The sequence below is a fragment of the Protopterus annectens genome, chromosome 12.part0, assembly GCF_019279795.1.
Source record: "Protopterus annectens isolate FY-2018-M chromosome 12.part0, PAN1.0, whole genome shotgun sequence".
NCBI lineage: Eukaryota > Metazoa > Chordata > Ceratodontiformes > Protopteridae > Protopterus > Protopterus annectens.
Window position 1 is genome coordinate 1,106,434,526 of NC_056746.1, and position 23,082 is coordinate 1,106,457,607.

The 23,082-nt window shown below is 37.4% G+C and overlaps 1 protein-coding gene across 1 annotated transcript in view; it reads right to left on the minus strand.

Moving 5' to 3' along the window:
* LOC122816257 (vomeronasal type-2 receptor 26-like) overlaps positions 1-23,082 on the minus strand; it is a 71,267-nt gene that overhangs the window by 13,214 nt on the left and 34,971 nt on the right. Inside the window, exons 3-4 of the mRNA XM_044088995.1 lie at positions 10,977-11,195; positions 9,829-9,952 (exon numbers count right to left, since the gene is read on the minus strand). Coding sequence (XP_043944930.1) covers positions 9,829-9,952; positions 10,977-11,195 — 343 coding nt within the window. The remainder of the gene's footprint in view (positions 1-9,828; positions 9,953-10,976; positions 11,196-23,082) is intronic.

The window sequence follows — 23,082 nt, forward strand, 5'->3', positions numbered from 1 at the left end:
CTCTAATCCAATTCAAGTGCAACTTGGACAATTGGATGAGAAACCTGAAATTCATCACCACTGATGCAAACAGGTATCCTGTAAATGGTTCATCTCCCTGGCCCATGCTTACACTTATCAAGGGTATCAGAACTCATTAGAGATTTGGGCTGCATGGCTAGGCTTAAAAAGGCTCATGGTGGTCATTAGCCTAGTAAACACCTATGAACCTATGAGCCTATGAACTGAATGGCCAGATTTACAGCACTTCCTCCCTATGGTGCTTCAGCTGAATTATATTTGAGTAGGGACATCCCAAGCTATTTATTTATTCTCTTAAAGTAAATAAATACAGTGCACAAACATCAAAAAAGCACCCTTAACTACACAGCAAATTAAACAGCCACCTGCTTTGCCTGTGCATAAGGCCAGCCACAATCCTGATGCACTGAGGACAACACAGATCATGTAGTCCCACTGCAGATGTCTGGTGTTGTCAAAACATTAATTGCCTTGCTTTACATCACACTAACCTAGGTGTAAATTACTGAAGAACTCCTTTCATTCAGTTCTCATTAGCTATCCCTGCAACCTTTGCATGACAAATGTTATTTTTTGGCAATAACTCTGCATGCAGTTAAAAAACTAAATTAACTTATATTGGGTCTTTAAATCAGTTGCAGTATTCTACATAAGAAGCTATACCTTCATGGGTGAAATATTAAAAAAAATTATTGCAGACCAGATAATTTCTTCTCAGGTAGATAGCAAATGCTGATGGTATGATAGGGCAGAAAGGGATAACTGGGAAGATGTTTTTTGGAAATGTAATAATTTGGCACTTTTTAAAAATTCTTTACAAAATACTTTTTCAGAAATGTTGGGGGAGTAAATGGTTGCAGCTGAGAAAATGAATCTTTTGAGCTGGACTACAGTATCTGAACTGTCCAGACGTAGTTACTGGGGGCATGGCCAAGATGGTGATCAGTCCACAGCACTGTTTTTTAGCTTTACTTCACTTTAACATCTTTGACAGGATTTTTACAAACAAACTCAAATAGAATGTTTCAAACCTTGATGGATTTATAGTTGAAAAATAACAAGTTTGAAGTTCTTTTAATTGCCTTTTCCAGTCAAGAAAACTAGAAATAACTAATTGTCTCAGAATGAGCCACTCTAAGCCCAGTGTACAGGACAGCACAGTGAAAAAAGACATACAGGCTATACTAAGAAACATGAATGAGTTACCTGTCAAGACAGATAAATAAGAATGCAAAATGGACAATTTTAAAGAGAAATATAAAAAAACAAGTTGAAGTGCTGAGTGAATCTCTTAAACAACAATCATCACAAATCTTGAGTACAGAAGAGGCAATGCCTGATTTTGATGGAGGATTACTTGAAAATGAGAATAACACTGAATTTCTTCTGAAACAAAGCAACTTATTCTGGGAAAAATTAAAAGACTTAGAGAACAAATCTAGAAGGAATAACATCAGGATTTATGAGATTCGTGAAAAAGAAGAGGAAGACATTATAATTCAATTCCTTAATACCTGGATGCCTAAAACTTTCAACCTGCTTGAAGATTTTTCCTTTGGTATTGAAAGGGCAGATAGATCACTTTTCAATTAATCTTTAAAAAAAAAACACCTTCACCAAGGTCAGTGATAATAATATTTTTCTCAGGTCAAGGTAAGGATTTAGTCTTAAAAGCTGCATGGACTAAAAATGAAAGAAAATACTATAATGTTTGACAATGAGTATTCAACATTAGTGATGTCAAAGAGAAAAGCATGTGTGCCACTTGTTAAAAGTTTAAAGAAAAACTATATTAAAACACAAACCTTATTTCCAGCAAAAATAAGGATTCACCTTCCGGAAAGAAAGAAGGTTTTTAACACCTTGGAGAATGCAATGGACTTTATACAGAAAAATAAAATCTTAGAAAAAAAAAACAGAAGAAATGGACAGGTATGTATTAACTTCTTTGAAGAGAAATGCAATAAGAGATGGTTGGTTAATAAAAGACAAAAACAGTAAAAAAGTGAAGGACAAATGTATTTCATGGTTATGACTTCTTTACTAATTTAAAGAAGTGCTTCAATACTTATGAGCAGGTACTGAATATTACTTTTTACAAGGTAAATCATCTTTCTTGCTTTCTTTCCCTACTTCAAATGGTTACTAGTTCCCTTTTTAAAATGTTATAGTTTGATTCTTTTAGCTATATATGAAATAAAACCACTTATTTTCATTTAAAGTTTAAAAGGTTAAACTATTCATTTAATTAAAAGTTAATCATTATTATGATGAAAGCTATGTTAGGTGACACACTTTCTAATAACTTGGCATAGTTGAGTAATGTACTATTAAATAAAATACAAGATGCAACACATGACACTAAAGAGGCATGTAACTTCCATTCCAGGTTCTTAAAATGGTCCAGTAGTGTGCTACTGATAGTATACTTGACATGCAATAGCACCCAGGAAAGACATGCTATGTTATTTACAATGGATGAAAATACATATATAAAATTTATTATTGGAATGTTATCGAATAAATTAGAGTAACATTCACACCTTTAAAGTTAAACGTGGATCACACATAACTGTTATTCTTTTAATGCAAGTTCAAATGCTATATCTCCTTTAAAAATGACAGTCTGAATTATAATAAACATCTCATACAAATAGTTCTTACTAAATCATTAAATGTTATTTCTTCAAATACAATAGCTTTTTAATGGTTAACATACTTTGAAATGTATTTTAGTGGTTAGGAAGGGTTTGAGCAATTGATTTGTAATGTAGAGGTGGCTTGGATTCACTTGTGAATGTTGTGTGAATTGTAGCTGAGAAACTGTTCATTTGCAAGCCTCTGTCATTAGGATCAGCTTGAAGCAGCTTAATTAGAGTCAAAAGCACTTTTGTGATGCTGTGGGAGTTCTGAAAATTCTAAGAACTGTCCATGTTACTTATTCCGGTCTAAAAGTAAATAATCATGATATTTTGAATAGTATGCTAAGATGTAAATGAATACAAATTGCATAATATTCAAAAGACAGTGAACTGTATTGTAAACCAATGTCAGTTATTAAATAGTTCTGAATGCTTGCAGTACAAAAAAGGATAGTTTATATACTAGCCTATAGAAAGACACTTCTGATAAAAAAAAAATAAGATTGTGTTTCTCTGTTATTGTCTCTTTTTAATTATAACAAAATTTAATATCTTGGAACAATTTATTATGGAAAGTTTGAATCTTAAATGGGAAAATTTTTCAGATGTTCAGATACTATTACAACTAACATTTTAGGAAAAAACAGAACTTATTTGGACAGTATTACTAGTTTAAAGAGTATAAAATATATAAGGGAAAATATAAATGTTCTATTATATGATATTCTACACTAGGATTATAGCTAAAATATAAAACCTGGGAATATAGTAGTAGTACAAGACATAGTATAAAGACAGAAATAGAAAGAGATCAGAATAAGTACATATGTATATAGTTAAAGAATATAAATATGTCTACAAGGGTGAGAGGTTGGCATAGTGGTTGAGGTGTTTGCCTTATAGGCACAAGCTACAAGGTCTGATTCTCACATGGGATAATTGGCTGGGGTTGGAATGGCCCACAAGTGCAGTTAGCCTGGTACTAATTTATAAACTTATGATCCTATGAATAACTTATACACATATTCAATAAAACAGAAAATATGTAAATCATCTGACCTATAAATTAATAAATATGAAAATAACAACTGCCTTCCTCCCTATAGTAGACCAGGGAGATAATGTGAGGTGCAGAGAAAGATGACTGTAGAGATATTCAGGTGGGTCAACCTATAAAAAAGATTCTGAACACCTGTTTAACTTTTCTTATTCATAATAACTTACTTACAGTTTTTTTGAAGATGATGCATACTAAAAATATGAGACACATTAATATGAATCAGAAGCATGAGCTAAGCATTGTTAGTCTAATGGATAGTTTGAGAGGTACTTTGTTCATCTTTTTCAAAAAACTAGGAATATGTTTGTCACGATAGGAGATACTGCCAGCCCAGCTATCTGGAAATGTGTAAATAATTATATGTCATTTGTGAATATCAACATGATTCATATGCTTGTGCTACAAATGTAATAGAACTGTATGTCATATAAGATGGTTTTTACAGACATGTATACTGAAGAGATGTTTTGTAAAGTACTTAGCTTAAACATGTATCCACGGTGTGCCCTGCTGAAGGAGGACAGAAATGTACATACACTATTGCAACTGTTTAAATGTATATATTTTATCAATGGAAACTGGAATACAGGGGGTTAACTTCAGAATAATAACTGAAATTAAATTACTTTACAGCCAGGCCATACAAAAGATGTTATCTTTCAGTTTCAGTGCAGCAACAGACACAATGTCTGTGCTGAGAAGTTTTCTGTATTGTCTTGGAAGTGTTTTATTGTTTTACAACTCCCACCATTTGCCAAAGATCTGAGGAAAAGACATTGTCTATGCATTTTCACAGGTAGATGCTAAATACTGCTAGCTTTCAGCAGTGGAAGTTTTACCTGGGATAGAGTCAGATGACAAGAAATGATGTAATTCTGCAAGCTATCTCAACAGTAATATTTGAGATATTAATTTAAGAACTCTCTGAGAAAGAGAAACCATTCTGTATTACATCTTCGACCTGACATCAACAACTAAAGAAGACCCATTCACCACACACTTGCCTTGCTCTGAGTAAGTAAGTCTAGGGAACAGTATAATTATCTTAGATATAGTCAGGAATATAATGAAGCGTAATTTAGATGTTTTTCTTTCTTTATTTGAGACTGTCCTGCAATGTTGTTTTAAATATTTCCTTTGATTTGGAACTCTGAGGTTACTGTAATTTTATATTGAGTATTTTCTTATTCTTTTATTTATTATTAAATATATTTAAACCTTTCATTGTAGCTGATCTATCTAGAGATATTTAAGTTCTGAGAGTACTTGTATATTTATTTGGTGACACTATGGGCCACTCTTAATAGCCTTGCTCTTAGTCAAACTACCATTTGTTTTAATAGTAACATTACGCAGTAAGATTGGTAACCCTTTGTTAAGGGCCTTAAAGTAGCTGATAAGGGGTTGTGGTGGCAGTGATAACTACCTTATAGTCTGGGCAGAAGGGGGTGTAGCTAGTAAACCTGTGCCAGCCTTTCCCATGTGTGTGTGTGTGTGTGTGTGTGTGTGTGTGTGTGTGTGTGTGTGGGTAAAACAAATGCTCAAGATTGTGTGTGTCAGCTACTTGGGCAGGAACAAGAAGCACTGGTTGGACAGAGAGAGTGTTGGAGGACTTGGCTTGAAACTCTGGCTAAGGGCTCAACTCTATAGCTGTGCCAGTGGGAAGTCTTATTGGAGATCTGGAGAAAGAGGGAGAAACCACCCCCAGACTGACTGTGGTCTCTGTGAACTCTTAAGGGAAATTGCACTTGATGCAGAGAGCTGCATGCTGCATCTGGAAATACTGTGTGTGCACTTGTCATCCTCCCAGTCTATGTCCCCTACTGGTGTCAGTGGTGAGGATTGAGGCTCCTTGATTACTGGTCCAGTGGTGGGGTGTCACAATGTTATTCCATGGTAGAATGTTCTAGGGTTATACCATTAGGTAATATTTTATTTGTCTGAAAAGTTTTGCCTATAGCTGCAGATTTCATATTGTTATATATAAAGTATATAGTGGATATAAAAAGTGTACGCACCCCTGTTAAAATGCCAGGCATTTGTGATATAAAAAAATAAGACCACAATAAATCATTTCAAAATGTTTCCCACCTTTATTGTGACCTATAACTTGTACAATTCAATTGAAAAACAAACAAATCTGTTAGGGGAAAAAATATAAAAAATAAAAAACATACAATAAGCTGGTTGCATAAGTGTGCACACCCTTAAACTAATACTTTGTTGAAGCACCTTTTTATTTAATTACAGCATTCAATCTCCTTGGGTACACACCTGCCATCAATTAAAGAGACTCTGATTAACCCCAAATAAAGTTCAGCTGTCCTAGTAGGATTTGCCCAACATTTACTCTTGGAGCTTTTCTCCCCGGGCCTCCACTGAAAATGGGCTGGTTTCTGGCCAGTGAACATTCCCAGTAAACAAATGTCAATAAATAAATAAATAAATGAAATAAATACATTTGTTTTCTGGGAAAGTCTGATTGAGCATGAATCCCATTTTCAATGGAGGCCCTGGGAGAAAAGCTCCACAATGGTTAGTACAGAATATGCAATAAACAAGTTATTAAAGTACAGTACAAATAAAGAAAGGAGGTGCTATATACTATTACAGCAATGAAACATAAAATAAGTATACAATATGAAATTACATTATGTGAATACTATACAGTACAGTAGTAGGACATTGCATACAGTACTAAGGTTACTTTCAAACTATGGTAAATACAGAAAGCAGATATTTTTAAGTGAAGTCCATAGACACAAGCTGTTGTTATGTTGTAAATTACAATTACATAAATATCAAACAGTATTTCTACAGAAAGCACATTTACTTAATAAAGATGCAAATACACTTTTATTATACAATGACCCCCCCCATTAATATTCCAAAACGTGCACGCTGATTGGCCAGCATGCACTTTCTAATTCAGAAACATATACTAATGGCAAAAGGTCCGGTCACCCGGACTTTTTCCATTAGTATAAGTCTTTTTTTTTTTTTTTTTTTACAGCAACGGAGAACGCAAGATCTCCATTGCTTTTTAGAAACTGTCTCACTATGTTAAAGGAGTTTAACATAGTAAGACAGCTTTAAAAAAAGTAATGGAGATCTTCCTTTCTCCATTGCTTTTTTAAAGCTGTCTCGCTATGTTAAATGAGTTTAAAATAGCGAGACAGCTTAAAAAAAGCAATGGAGATTCTCTGTTGCTTTTTTTAAAGCTGTCTCGCTATGTTAAACTCATTGAACATAGGGAGACACTTTGTAAAAGCTACGGAGATCTTGCATTCTCCGTTGCTTCCACCCACAGCTCTGATGTACTGTGTAAGCGTACGCATGCGCAGTACATCAGAACTGCCGCAGAATACCAGACAGCTGTGGAAGGGCAGCACGGAGGCATTATACAATGCCATTATTTAAGAAAAGTAAGTATTTTTTTCTTAAATAATGTCATTGTATAATAGCAATAACCCACTTCTAGGTGTGAGTAATGCTGGATTTACCCACGGTTGTCTTTGTTTGGCCACTCAGGCTTCGACCTCATGACCAAACCACACCAACCGTGGGTAAATCCAGCATTACCCACACCCAGGTATGGGTTATTGCTTAATTAAATAATTATTTGGTTTTAGCAGGTTCTGGCTTTCAAGCTAAAATAACAGGCACCATCATTCTAATGAAAAACTCTACAGTAATGCCTAAAGTAAAAGATACCTATGTTAATAAAAATGATATGTTAAGCACTGATATAATTGAGTGGAACAGAAAACTATTTACATTGTTGAACTTTTATTGGATTCTAGAGGTTGGAGCTAAAGGTGCAAAAAATTACTTAGACACTATAGCCTAGTCAATGAAAGGTCAAGTCATAATAGCCATTGATTTTAATTGTGTTTTATCAGACAAAAATTCCATTGCAGATAGAAAGCTGAGAATCACATCTTCAGCCAAACAGTTAACAAATTTTGTAAATCTGATGAATTTAAGGGATATGTATGAGGTAAGGAAAACAAACCTACTTCAATTTAAAAGTTATAACATTGTGGCTAAATTCATCTTATGATTCAAAATGGAAACAAATATATCCAGAAATATTATTAGTAAATAATAAATATATTACAGCTAGTCATAAACAAATAGTCTCTAATAGTTTTACCTGGTTACTAAAAGATTTCTGCGTAAATGGAATTATACCCTCTTCTCAAATTCCCTATTTAAATGACATAATTTCCTCTTTCCAAAAGTTGACATATTCTAGCATTTCTATTAAAGACTTAATATTTTCTATGTTTCCAATTGCATATACAACTGACTACTTAGAAACTCATAACTTCAGCAAAATGCTAGCATTGAAACAACAAAGTAACTTAATTTATTAGCATCAATTCTTAAATGGTACTGATCTATATACTGTTGAAAATTTAAGGTCCAAATGCAATCAAGATTTTGAGAACTGGTTAATTGTACACATATTTAGAGACTTTGTGAACACGGAGATTAAAACAATATGTAACCTTGATAAGAAATCATTCCCCATATTATTGGAATTCTTAATAAATATCAATAATAATACAATAAAAAATAAATCGTATTTGTCAAAATTTATAAAATTATTAAGCTATATTTCACATATTTAGACAATTCCTATTGGAACTATTCCTCAAAAATTAATAATGATGACATCTCTGAAGAATACAAGAAAATAATATTAAAATCTACATATAAAACTACTTCATTATACTGGAACATTTTCACTTGGAAATTCTTATGCAGATCTTTTGTCACTCCTACTAAAACTACAATTATGTATAAATCAAATATAATTAAATGCTGGAGATGTGATTCTGAAATAACAGCTGACTGGACATGTATGATATATGAATGTGAAGTCATCTCCCCTTTTTGGAAAGAAATTAATAACATCATTTAAGCTCTATGGTCAGATAAATATTTCTAAATATTTAGCTTTATTTAATGCTCTGATTCCTGAGATAATTCCAAAAATCCAAGTGCCTCTTCTTTGGGGTACTTTTGCTATAGCCAGAAAAGTAATTTCTAAAAACTGGAAAAGTAAAGTTAGCCATCTAGTGTTGAATTTATTAGTATGGCAAAAATGTGTTTGCAGTAGTGAACTGTATACTACAAAGATGAGAATTTCTAATATTACACATTTATATAAATCTTGGTTTAAACTTAAAGACTTGCTTGAAAAAATATTAATTGTTGTTGAAGTATATAATTTTGATGTATTGATCAACTGTGGACCTATGCAAATAGTTGTTTGTTTTTTAAATGATTAATTTATTTATTGCTTTAAACCAAATAAAATTATTATAAAAATGCAGTTACTACAAAACAGAGATCAAAATGTAAATGTACTGTTATTGAAATACTGAATATTGTAAATACAATAAAATAACTAAAGGTGAGAGCTTTAGGAAAAAGGAAACCGCAAATTGTAGACATAAATGGAATTTGTGGGAACACTATCTTCAGAATAATATTAAGGAGGAGGAATGAGGTTTAAGGGAAGGCAGATATTGAGCAAGTTATTTAATGTTACAGTGAATGATAATTGTTAAAAAGAAAACGTGTATAATGTAACAAAATGTAAAATGTTAGCTATGGATTTCTTCTTTTCTATTGTTGTATGTGCAAATATGTCATTTTCTGCAATGTAAGAATTTAATAAAGATATTAAATAGAAGAAACAATATTTTTGTGACACACAGACCATATTCATACAATCAAAATTGCTTCTAAGCTGATTTTGTGAACTGTTAAAATGGATGCCTGTTAAAGAGCTTGGCATCGATTCTGAAAGAGTAAGATATAATCTCCTTTCCAGGCCATGCCATTCATCATAAATGTTTCATTTTTATGTAGAAATCTGATGTGAAATTTACACTATCCATGTAGCTATAGTTTACCATTGCCTTGAGAGCCTACTGGATCACAGCTGAAAAGGATTCACAAGTGTCAATCAACAGACCTAGTTAACATATTATTAAAATACCTGGTAAATATAGTGTGAAAATGCATTAAAATACAGAAACCATTGCACTATATTTATTTAGCTACATATTAGGAATGTTAGCACTTTACCACTAATATTTGCGATTTCACCCTGTGAGCAAGGAATACAGTCAAAACAACATGGAGGTTGCCCATACTGAAATACTTTACGATGTCCAAGATGACAGCTTTCACTACAGATGGAAACAGGGACCTGGAAAAAATGCAAACATTGTATTAGAGGATATGCTTATGAACACTTTTCTGTGTAAAAAGAAAAGCTTGTTTTGCAGCCTTTAGAAAATTACAACATTTTAAACATATCCTCTAAATACAGAAGACTAAAAATATGGAGTAATGTTTATGGCATCAATATTAATGGACGGGCAGAAAATGTTGACGTCACTCTGGGGTCCAGCTCTAGTTATGCTGGATTAGTGTATGTATGAAATTGTGTACTTGCTGAATAATTTCCAAACTGTTAAATTGTTTGGCAAAAAATTAATCATTAGTTTTAGAATATATTTTGTGAAAATTTCATTTCTCACCTTTAGACATGACCTTTAAATCATTGTTTAATACCACTGATTGGTATGAGAAACCTGAGTCTAAAAATGTGATGAGGCCAGAATCTCAGTCATGATAAACTGTAAGCATGAGTTAAACTTGTGAAGAAAAATGGGTGCTTTTTCATGGTGAAGTATAGAAGTGTTTATTTACTAAAACAGATGTAAAAAAAACAACAGGAGGATTCAAGGGGGCAATGGACACATATAGAGCTCTTTTGGGAAAGGAGACCATCTCATAAGTCTTTACTGACGCAAGTAAAAATTAAAAACCCAGGCAAGCAACAACTGCAAGTTAAGGCTGAGACTTGCATAGTCATTGAAAAGACCTGTCTCTTTAAACTTGCCACTTTAATTTAGTAGGATTAATTATAGATCAGAAAACAACATATTATATTGTAAACTGTGAAAAATCCTTATACAATAAGTAAATCACTAGTAAATGTATCAAATGACCTAAGTAAAATGTATCATCCTAACATCTGGAGAATATACTTTACTGTCCATCTTTTGTTGTTTGAAGTACAAGGTCACTTGTTATAAGCCCACTACACACTAAATGCATGACAGGCTCTTACATGGTATTAAATACTGCCTAGTCTCAATAAATAATACATTTTCTCAGTGACTGAGTGGCAAACAGGTAAATGAGAAAGAAGATAACACGAGCACCTGATCCTTCCACATTAGTGCTTCTTCTCTGATGACAAGGTTTTGACCTGATGGAGCAGCAGAGTCGTATTTTCCCACGTGTACATATTTAGATTCTCCACTTACACTCAGGAACCATGCTATCAGGTCATATACTGCAGGGGGATCCCCATTAACATCAAAAAATATCTCTTCTCCAGCTTTGTTGATGAACCTCACATTTCTGAGATAATGGAGTAGCTACAGACAAGTACAAAACATATGTTAAAGAGAATTCATGGAAGATAATATTTTACTGTAGTACTGTAGTTTAGGCTTGCCTGCGATATTAACCGGATTAAGCTGACATGTTTAATTACAACAGCACTTACAGAACCATCCATTCAAAAAATATATTATGAGAGAAAGATGGCTGTTTTTTTATCTCAGAATCATAAATATAGTGTGGTTGCCCTGATGACAGCTGTGGAAAATGCACAGAATGGTTTCATACTGTGGCAGTGCATGACCTGAGGGGATTGGTTTGTTTGCTTTGGACATGACCCTAAAATACTTATAACAAGTACTAGATTTATGGACTGTAGCTTGAGGTAATAGTTGCATGTGATAAGCCTTTGCTATGTTGTCCCCTGTTCCCTAATGGTACATGAAAGCACATATATGTTGTATAACATGCATATAAAACATATGTACATATGTGGCCTGTACATAAATATACAAGTATTGGGTATATCATGTACATAAATGTAAATATATGGGGCACATCATGTACATGAATACACATGCATGACTGAGGCATGACATGTACATGAATACAAATGAATGAAGGACATTAAAAACCTGAATACACATGCATGGGGCATAACGTCTATATGAATTTACATGTGCTAGATATAACCTATACTTAAATAAACATGCGTACACTTGCATGAATGAGGCCTGGCCTGTACATGAATATGCATGAATGAAGCACATCCTGGACATGAATATACATGCATAACACATAGCCTCTATATGAATGTACATGTGCTGAGTATAACCTATACTTAAATACACATGCACTGGGTAAAGCCCATACATGAATATACATGTATGGGGCATATTATGTGCATGAAAATACATGTATGGGACACTGCACGTACACGAAAATATATATATACATAAATGAAGCATAGCATCTACATCAGGTTAAAACTTTGTGCTCACAAGATGATACTCTACAAATACTCTCCTTAAACAGAATACTCTCAATCTCAAATGAACCAATCATCATCACACATTTCATTTGAATTGTACTTACTATGTGTTTTAGTATAAACTATCTATATTAAGTACAAAAAATTTGATCTGATGAATTTTTATTTTTAGCTATCCATTGTATCCATTGTTTTAAGCATAAAAAAAAAAATATTAGATTTGATACCTTGCTTTTGCTTTGCTGCTTTGCTTTGTTTTATTATAATTTTTATACATTACTGCTAACACTAAGTTGTACCTGGGCTTTCTCTTTAGTAACTTCTACTTCTGTAAAATCTTAGAACGTATAAATACAACTACTGTATGTGTTTAAATGTAAATAGAAATGCAATTACTCTGTGTTTAACTGGAACTTAGTATAATGCAATGTAAGCAATTGAAGTTTTTCTGCCCGGGCCTCTGTTGAAAATGGGTATTACCCAGTCAGACTGTCCCAGTGAACAAAGATAAATAAATAAACAAACAAATAAATAAATAAATAATAAATAAATACATGCATATACACAAATGCTGCATCTTCTGCATGTGAATATACACACACAGGGCATAACCTGTGTATGAATTATCTTTTTTGGGGTATAGCCTGCATATAAATAAATATGCATTTGGTATAGCCTGTACATGAATATACATGTATAGGGCACAGCCTGGCCATAAATATAGATGGATGTGGCTTTGCCTAAATATGAATATATGAATACATTTGTAGTGGGTGCAGCTGTATGTAAAAGCACATGTATGGGGTACTGTCTGTACATTAATATAGCTGTACAAGGCATATATGACTATACCTGTATTGGGTATAGCCTATTTATAAATATATGTTTGGACCCACAAATATAAATCTATAGGGCACAACCAGCACATGGGTATAGATATATAGAGCATAGCCTGTTTATGAATATACATGTAATGATAATAGCCTCTGTATAATTACACTTACTGGGATCTGCCAACATTCCTGACTGTGATTCATAAAGAAAGCACAGTGAACATGCATGATAATGGACCTGGTAATGAGGGGCTCTGAGGCTTCCTAATGTGCATGAGTGCAAACTGGATGAGGCTGTAACTGATGGAATTGTACTAGGTGAAATTCTCTGTATGATGTTATCCTTACAAAGTCCTACCGATTTGGTTTCTTAGTGTACATCATACATTTCTGTTTGTGTAGCCTTTGCAGGGAAGCACAAACAGTGTCTAATGTGAAACTATAACTTAGCAGGAACTATCCTAGTGAAGTGACTTCCCATTTAATGACAAAACACACTCCTGCTCAATGACATTCCCCAGGATTCAGCAATGCTCCATGTAAGAATAGAGTTATTTTTACATGGAGTGTCCTGTGTCCGTATAGAACAGCAGCGCTCCTTGCATATGCATAAAGGTGCACTGCTGCATTCCTACATGGACACGGGTCTGTGTACAAGCACAGGGGGCATGTCCAAGAGCAGTGCTCTTACAATATACAAGCCCCCTACACTCCAGAGTTGCCATATGACAAAACAAAAGCAGTAAAACTGTCCGTGGACACCTGTGAGCGTCCGTGGACATACCTCTCAACCTCTTAGAGCAAAAAATCTGGATAACACCTAAAATGATGGGGGGACAAATAGGGACAGATTTTAAATATTGCTCTGACAAACTTAGAAAGTTGATAGGACAATCGTTTTTCATTAGCATGAATTTTCTGAAGGATCTGGAGTCCTAAACTCAAATATTTGACATTATCAATGACTTCAATACTCAGCTATTTGCCAGAAAAGTACAGATTTCAGGAGGAACACACCAAAATATGTGGCAAACATCTGGACACACTGCAAAAATCTGTACAGTTGAGATATATGTCCGTGGAGCTTGCCTCTCAACTACTTTTGAAATGTGTACAGATAGTTGACTCATATATTTTGGTGTGTTCCTCCTAAAATGTGTACCTCCCTGACTCCATGGGTCTAAAACATTAAGCTAATGCAAAACCTGTTTATTCTATCAACTTTCTAAGTTTGTAAGAGCAACACAGATAATGGTGCAGAAAGCAATGCTCAATCCTCTACAGTAAATAAAAATAAAACACGTGTATTTTTTTTCTATCTGCAATAAAGTTTAAGTGTAGCTGAGTGGGAGTGCATGTCGCGCAGCTATGCTCAGCCTAGCTTACACATCCCAATGAGCAAAGTACCAGTATATGGCCAAAATAGTTTAAAGTGAAATAGCATAGTGGTTACAGCTTTTGCTTAGCAAGCATTCACGGTTCGAGTCCCCCTTCATTTTTATCTTTTAAAAAAGCAGCACGAAAATACATTTTGTTATAAGTAGGTAGTGAATAATATATATATTTGTTAACCAGGGTAGTGTAGCAGGTCCAAATGTGAGATGTCAGTGTAGTACAGATGTGAAATCCCCATAGAAACACAAGTGTCCCATACAGCATAGCCACAAAAGAATGTATTGTAACGAAAGCACATAGGGGAATGCTATGGAAGGTAGACATACATATCATAATATGTAATTTATGAGGAATCAACCCCACAATGCTGATAGTCTACAAAAGGAAAGCTGAACAATGCTAACTTGTGTTCAGCTATGCTTAGCCAGTATAAGCATTGCTTAAATGTAAATTCTAAGCAAGAATTAGCATAGCTAAGTGGATTTGTGCACTGGTAAGCAGTGCTTAACATCTACTCCTCTAAGCAATGTTTATACCAGCCAAGCAGGTTTGCTCTGTACTTAGCTTAGCTTAGCATATTGAAAACCATCCAATCACAGCAAAGGGGGGGGGATCTGCCATATTTAAACCTCACAGATGGGAATACAGCTCATGAGCAGTTGTAGCTCCCCACTGCAGGAACTATGGCTGGTGTTGGAGAGGGTGTGCACTTCTGGGTGCAGCGCTAGGGCATACAGGGGTTCAGGGTCATGGTAGGAGTCCTCATACAAAAACATGATATGAGACTGCTGCAGGACCAGTACCAGGGCTCCCAGTACAAAGCAGAGGCCTGAAAAAGTCTCACCCATAATCTCACCAGTGCTACTGGCATCCCTTGGACTGGTGAGCAGGTCCGGCACCACTTTGCCAACTTGAAGCAGAGGAAGAGGGAGCTCTTGGACCAGTGGGTCCAAGATCCATGGCAGATGAATGTCCCATGCATAAGTATTAATATCAATAACTGGTTACCAAAGTCCAGCCTGTGTATGTGATGGATAGGTATGCATAAATGTGTCTCTGTCTTCTTTACAGCTCCAGCTGAGCAGGCAGTGAACCAGGAAGCCCATGTAAGCAGGATGCTAAGGCTGCATCATGAGGTTGGTGAGTAACAATCTAGCTTGTAGTATTCATACCAAATAAATATAAAGAAGTATAATGTCACCTTGCAGTATTAAAAATGGGTATGGTTTGTACTGAATAAACCAGACAATATTACAGTAGAAGTCTCATATAGGTTATATAAATAAACTGCAAGTGCCTGTCAATAAAATTCAAAACCATGGACTGGTTGTGTTTACTTTGGTATTGTATGAATTGAAATGTGTACAGGTTATGCATAGCAACTATATCTCTAAGCATTAAACAATCAAGTCTCATCTGACAAAGTTATTGCCTCTGTAAGACACAAGATTAACTGATATGAAATGTTTCATGCACCAAAATCTGATATCTGAATAGTAATGTTGGGTTAACCACTGTTTTCCACACTGCACTATGTCAAAAGTTATGTATAGGAATGGATGTATAAGAATGTCATAATTATAAGGTCAGATTGTACAACCAAGAGAGAATTAGACAGAAAATATTCAAGAAAGAGACAGCAGTTTCTCAATAGCTTTTTCTGATAAAACACAAAAACTTTTGTTGTATTTTCTGCACAAACAGCCAAGGTTTGAATCCCAGGAGTGGTAGTAAGCTGTATCCATAATTTCACATAGGATTTTGTGAATATGTGTAGAAACAGTCAGGTAGTTTTAACAGAAACTTCCTCCACAGGTCTGCCAGGTAAGAAAAGGTATAAAGTAGCTATAAGAAGGCTGTAGTTTTATTGTGTCCAATGCCCATGGTCCAACCCCAGGGCTGCAAATGACAGCAAGATAAGTACATGCACCAAGTAGTCTCCGCCAAGAAATGTTTAAGTGTCATGCTGTCACAGCTACTGGTCCCTGCTGCCAACAACCAGGGTGAGCAATAGAAATCAAGGCAGAGTATGGCAGTAGCACACACACACACACACACACACACACACACACACACACACACACACACACACACACACACACACACACACACACACACACACACAAAGTATGAGTGCACATATGTAACCCTGACTATGTGAATATGGGTAGAAACAGTCAGTTAGTGTTAACAGAAATCTCCTCCACAGGTCTGCCTGGTAAGAAAAGGTGTAAAGTAGCTATAAGAAGGCTGTAATTATACACTGTGTACAAACATACCACTGCCCAATCCAAGGCCATAGGTTGTTGTAATACTACCTGTAAAGTAATGATTACAGCAATATCATTAAAGCTGTGATCACTGCAAAAATCTACATTTTTTAATTGACATCTGTCTCTCTCCACCACCTTATCTTCGCCAATAATCTAAACACATAAATGAATGGGTATGTTTTTCACCAAACCTACCACTGGGACATGTGTCCTACTGTTCTACAAATATTGAAATGTTTTCCAATTAATGTTCCCTGTTCAAATACAATCATTGGTGGCTTGTTATCAATGTAACCTGCATGCCGGTGTAATGTCCACTGTGGTTCCATATATGCATGCATTCTGTTTGCTATGTGAATGTTCCAAATCTGTTGTTTTGGGTTAATGGGTATACTCATGCATGCTGTAATAACTAATCCTGGAATGTGTTTTTCATGACTAACCAACGTATGTTGCCTGTTTTGTGAAAAAAAAGAAAAAAAAAAAAAAAAATGTTTCAGCCAGTAACTAGTAGTTTATTGGTCGAAACTTTCAGCTTGTACCTACTCAGCACAGACTCCACGTGGCCAGCAGAGTAATCCAGGCTGCAGAGAGCTGAATTACATTGAAGCTGTTTTACTGCATTTAACTTAATATTGCACGATTCATAGCATTTATAAGTGTTTGCTGTACCTGTTTCTGCCTGTTTTGTGAAAAAAAAAAAAAAAAAAAAAAATCTCTCTTTTTTTTTCCTTTACTTTTTTAGACCAGTTTCAGGTTGCTGATTTGCTGATTCTTTGGTTGTAGTTCCTGTGTACTGTTTCCTTGCTTTTTGGGGGAAGGAAGAAGGAACTTACCAGTGGGTTCAGCTTGTACCTACTCAGCACAGACTCCACGGGGCCAGCAGAGTAATCCAGGCTGCAGTTTTGTTGCTTTCCACATCTGAATACCTAGCAACTGTATTTTTGCCTGCCTTTCTGTTACATTGAAGCTGATTTATAAGTGTTTGCTGTACCTGTTTCTGCCTGTTTTTTGAAAAAAAAAAAAAAAAAAAATTACTAGTTTAGTCCAGTTTCAGAGTTGCTGATTCCTGGGCTTTGGTTGTAGTTCCTGTGTACTGTTTCCTGCTTATTTTGTCCAGTTTTGTGAGGTCTCAGCCAGTAACTAGTAGTTTATTGGTCGTTTTGGGCCAGTTTCTAGCTTTTCAGCCCCCCCTGGTAAAACTTTCAGCATTCATAGCATTTATAAGTGTTTGCTGTACCTGTTTCTGCCTGTTTTAGAAAAAAAAAAAAAAAAAGAGAAAAATATCTCTTGTTTTTCCTGTGATTCCTGGGCTTTGGTTGTAGTTCCCTGTGTACTGTTTCTTATTTGGGGGAAGGGGAAGAACCTAGCTGCCAGAGTGGGGGAGGAAGCATTGAGCTGCTTGTCCAGTTTTTTGTGAGGTTTCAGCCAGTAACTAGTAGTTTATTGGTCGTTTTGGGCCAGTTCTAGCTTTTCCAGCCCCCTGTATAAAAACGCGCTAAACCGCCGCTAGCCTTGATTTTTAGCGATTTGAGCTGCCACTGCCACACACACCACACTAGCACCGCAGCAGCGCAGGTTTAAACAATTCTGGCTACCTAAGTCCACTCTTCAAATTTTCCCTTAAAACTACCTTCCTCGAACTATACTACTGATCAAATCAGCGTATCCTATAACTAAAGATCAACTCTACTTGACTCCAAGTAGACTATTCTCTATCTATTAAACTAGCACTTGCTCCTACAGTACTTATTACCTTGTCGGATACACTCTTGTTAGATAGTACCCCAAAAAGGCAAGTCACCCGTCCCCCCGAATCTTTTTTTAGTTTTTTCGACCTACCCTAGCATGTCGGATCAGGATTGCTAGTCCTCTCCTGCTCAGCTGGTGAACAACCCTTTCCTCCTCCCACAAAACACAAATACATGCGAGAGATGCAACGCCAAACTGGAGGCTGAGCTCTCAAACATAGACTGGCAAGACCAGTCAGGAGGAGAAGGTTACCCAGTCTCACATAGTACCATTACAACCTCAAATCATACACATAAACAGACAAAGACATAAAACAGCAGAGGCCACCAAAGCAGACACCCAAACAACCACCACCTCAGAACACAACACATAGACCACACAGTCAGAGTGTCAAGCAGTCACAGCCCTTAAGGCCAAACACAATGCCAGACACACTAGTCATTGGTGACTCCATAGTCAGACACACTGATGTCCCGCCACCCAGACTGAGTAAGGGAGAGGTCACAGTAAGCCTGCTGGTCGGCGCTAGAGATCATCCATAGCAGCAGCAGCTGGTCTCTCAACAGCAGGTACAAATATGACTCAGTCATTGTCCACGCTGGTGTAAACGACTGAGAGACACCCTCCCTGGACTACATGAAAAGAGACATTGAGGAGCTCTCTGATTATGTAGCCCAGGCAGGTATGACCCTGACCTTGAGCAGTATCCTACCTTCACCAAGAATGATGCCACAATACAGAGATAAGATGATCAGCTTTAACAATTGGCTTAAACACTGGTGTCATTCAAAGGGGATCCAGTATCTGTCTGCCTGGGATGACATGCTGGACAAGCCATTGCACCTGTCACCCTGATATTGGCAAAGGCTCTTGCCACCCCATAGTGCCTTTTTAGGCAAGGCTCAAATTCTAAACCTACCACCCTAGAACACAAAAAGGAAAAACTAAGGGTAATGCTGCTCAATGCCAGAAGTCTAAATCTCAAAATGCAGGCCCTTCTCAGTATGGAGAACATCGATGTCTGTGCTGTGACAGAAACCTGGTTCAAGGCTCCTGAGAGCACCCCAGCTATCAGGTTTTACCTCATATCATGCGTTCCCCCCCCAAAATCCGGGCAATACCAGAGGGGGGGTATCCATATTCATCAAGGACACCCACACCTCAAGACTGGTTGCATCGGAGACCATCCAGGTGCAATTAACCATAGGCAAGACTGCTCTGCAAATTGTAGCATGTTACAGGCCACCTCACAAACTCAGGAAACTCACATGGCCTTCCTGAAAACACTAGAGGGGATAAATGTATCACCAAACACCATCATACTAGGTGACTTCAATTACCCTAATATAGACTGGGAACACTACTCAAGCCCAAACACCCTAGCCCAAAAGTTCCTGGAATTCATAAACTCAAATGCCATGGAACAACTAGTCACCATCCCCACAAGAGGAGATAACATACTTGATCTCATCATCACGAACATGGGAGCACAATGTTCAACACCGAAGTATACTCACTGGTGAGATCAGATCACAAACTAATCTCACTGGAGGTCCTCATCCCACCCCACCTGAAATAAAAGACCACAGTAAAGAACTTCTCAAAAGCCGACTTCACACTTCTAAAGACTAGTGTGGTCTCCTTTCAGGCCCCCGAGCCGCGGAAAACAATACTCAAGCCGCTGAATCACTTCTACCAGCACCTGCAGGACTGCATGGATAAGGCAATCCCAAGCAAAACAAAGACTTCAGTCTGGTGGACCCCAGCCATAAACAAACTCTACAACAAAAGGAGGAAGCTACTACAAGATAGAGCAAAATCCTTAAAAGGTAAGACACCCTTGATCACTATAAGTAAAAACTAAGAGCTCTCATAAAATCATCCAAAGCAAATTTCGAGAGAAAAATAGCTAAAGACTCAAAAGACAATCATAAGGCCTTCTTTAGCTATGTTAGAAACCTAGGAGGAAACTCCCAGATATGCTCAGAACTAGTTCAAAATGATGTGAAGATTACTGATCCTACAGACATTGCCAACATACTGGCTGACAGGTTCAGTGCAAACTCCCCCAAAAGGAGAGATATCTATACCAAATGAGTGCAGCCCCCAAACATCTCCAGTGCCCAAGTGAGAACTGAAAACACAGCATTCATGGGACCCAATGAGGAATTAAACCCACAGCTAGGACAGCTGTTTAATCAAAGTCTTACCTCTGGATGCAACTGTGGTCCCACTTCTCCACAGACCCTGGAAATTACCGCCCCATAGCTTGACAAGCCTTATCTGCAAAGCCATGGAGAGGATCATAATGGACCTCATAAATAAAGACATAGGAATTTGCAGACTTTGGATCCAACCCAGTTTGGCTTTGTCAAAGGCAGATCATGCCTTTTAAACTTGGTTGACTTTTGAAACAGTCACCAAAGCCATTGATGATCTGGCTAAGGCCTTCGGTATCATTGAAAAACTCATCAGCTTAAATGTTAACCCATACATCACAAGATGGGTTGCAAACTGGCTGAGTGACAGAACCCACAGGGTCAGAGTTGCCGGGCCATGTCAGACTCAAAGCCTGTCACAAGTGGTGTCCCACAGGGCTCAGTCCTGGGCCCACTTTGTTTGGCATCTACTTTTTTTAAGTACAAGCAAACACAGGAGGGTTATATGACTGCAAACTGGAAAACACATCTGACACAGATATCCTTCAGAAGGGTCTCACAGAAACGGATAACTGGTGCCAGAGCCACGCCTAAAGTTAAATGCCAAAAATGAAACAAGGTTACCCCTAGCTACCAAATAGGTGGCAATCCACTGAGCACAGAAGAAGTTATCAGGGACCTGGGGACCCAGGTTGATAGTAGTCTGTCATTCGACACCCATGTAGCTAAAGTAGTTAGGAAGTCCTTCTACATTGCCCACCTTATCATGAAAGGATTCTCATCTAGATCAAGGGAGGTCATAGTCTCCCTTTACTCATCACTCATCAGACCAATGATTGAGTACAATGCCCCATTCGAATGTATCTGACCCGACACTTGCAGCAGCTGGAGAGGCCACAAAAGTTCCTCACCAAAAGGATAAAGGGTCTCAAAATCTGTCCTATGCTGCCCGACTGAAAGAACTCCAGCTCTATTCAGTCGCCACCGCTTGCTCAGAGGTGACCTTTGCCTAACATACAAGGCCATGTCTAACCCAGATTTGATGAATATGCTTCACCTCAAAAATCTAGATCCATCAGAGCCACAAGGGCGGAGACTTAAACCCTCATTAACGCTATTAATAGACGCGGCTGGAGAGATAGATTCATCACCCAAAGACTCCTATGCTGTGGAACAAAATCATGTGAGGCAGAGCACTGGCCTTGTTCAAGAGAAATCTTGACCAATGGATGGGAGATCGCAGATATACCCCAGGAATTACCTCAGTGTCACTGCTCGACAGAGGCACAGCAAAATAATGGGTATAGTTCCCCATACTAAAGGGGTGGCGTAAGCCACAAAACAATATAAATGCCCTCGGGCAGATAGCCCAGTATGAACCTATGAACCTATGAACCTATGTTCTAAAACTGCAACACCATAGCATGTCTGGGAAGGCTGATCCCAGTGGATCCGCCTCTCCTGCCTCATCTGGCCATGGCACCAGGCCCCAGCACGTCTGGGACCCACCCCAGGACCTCCTCATCTGCTGGTCCTGCACCACCTTCAGGTGGAACTGCCTCAGAGGATGGGGCTCATCCTTCCCAGGCATGGACACGAACAGGATCCTGTCACCCAAAGCTAGGTCCAGGGTCTGGTGTATAGGGAGCTCCTCAAAGAATTGGAAGATCTGATACACCAGCTTGAGGGCCACGTGGAGCATTTAGAGGGCCATCCTGCCCCTCCTGCTCAGTCCCCAGTACAGCCACCTTTGGGGCCGTGAAGGTGCAGTGGTGACTGCCCATGGGTGGGGACCTCAGTCCCACTGTATCCATTTGGGGGCTCGTGGGCTTCCGATTACCTCCCGTCTAAGGTGTTTACCCCCACATATGCCATATACCGCCCCTGTATACTGTTTTGTCTGTCTTCTCTATCTTCCTACCCAACTTACCTCCCCAAATATACCTGCTATCCTTCCCCCAACATCCCACTCTCACCTTAAAAAAAGGGCAATCTGTTCCCCCCAAAAAATGCCGCCCCATACATAGCTGTCCATTTTGCATGCATGTCCATTGGACACTTGTAATCTGTTCTAATTGGCTTCACGGCACATTATTGTTGTCCTCACCCCTCTTTCAGGGGTCTGAGTGCCCAAATTTACCTCCAAATTCAGTATATATGCACAGCTGTTGCTGTAGAAGAAATAGACATCTGTAGCTATCTTTCATATTGTTTTTCCATCTTCGTGCCCCCTTTTTCACCACTTTCCTATCACCCCTTTTTTTTCTTTTAAAGAAATTAGCATGGGGATAACAGGGAGTAAGCAGTAGTAAATGGGAATAAGTCTGTTTGCACGGTGCTAAGCGATGCCTACACAGATTAAGCACTTTTAAGGCTAACTGTGTGTAAGCATAGTTAACTGGAAGTTAGCATTGCTTACCGCCACACAAAACCACTTACAACTGCTTAAAATTGCCTTAATCACTCTGTATCCAACAGCCCTTGTTATTCCCAACAGCAAAATAATCAGCCCTTGCAAG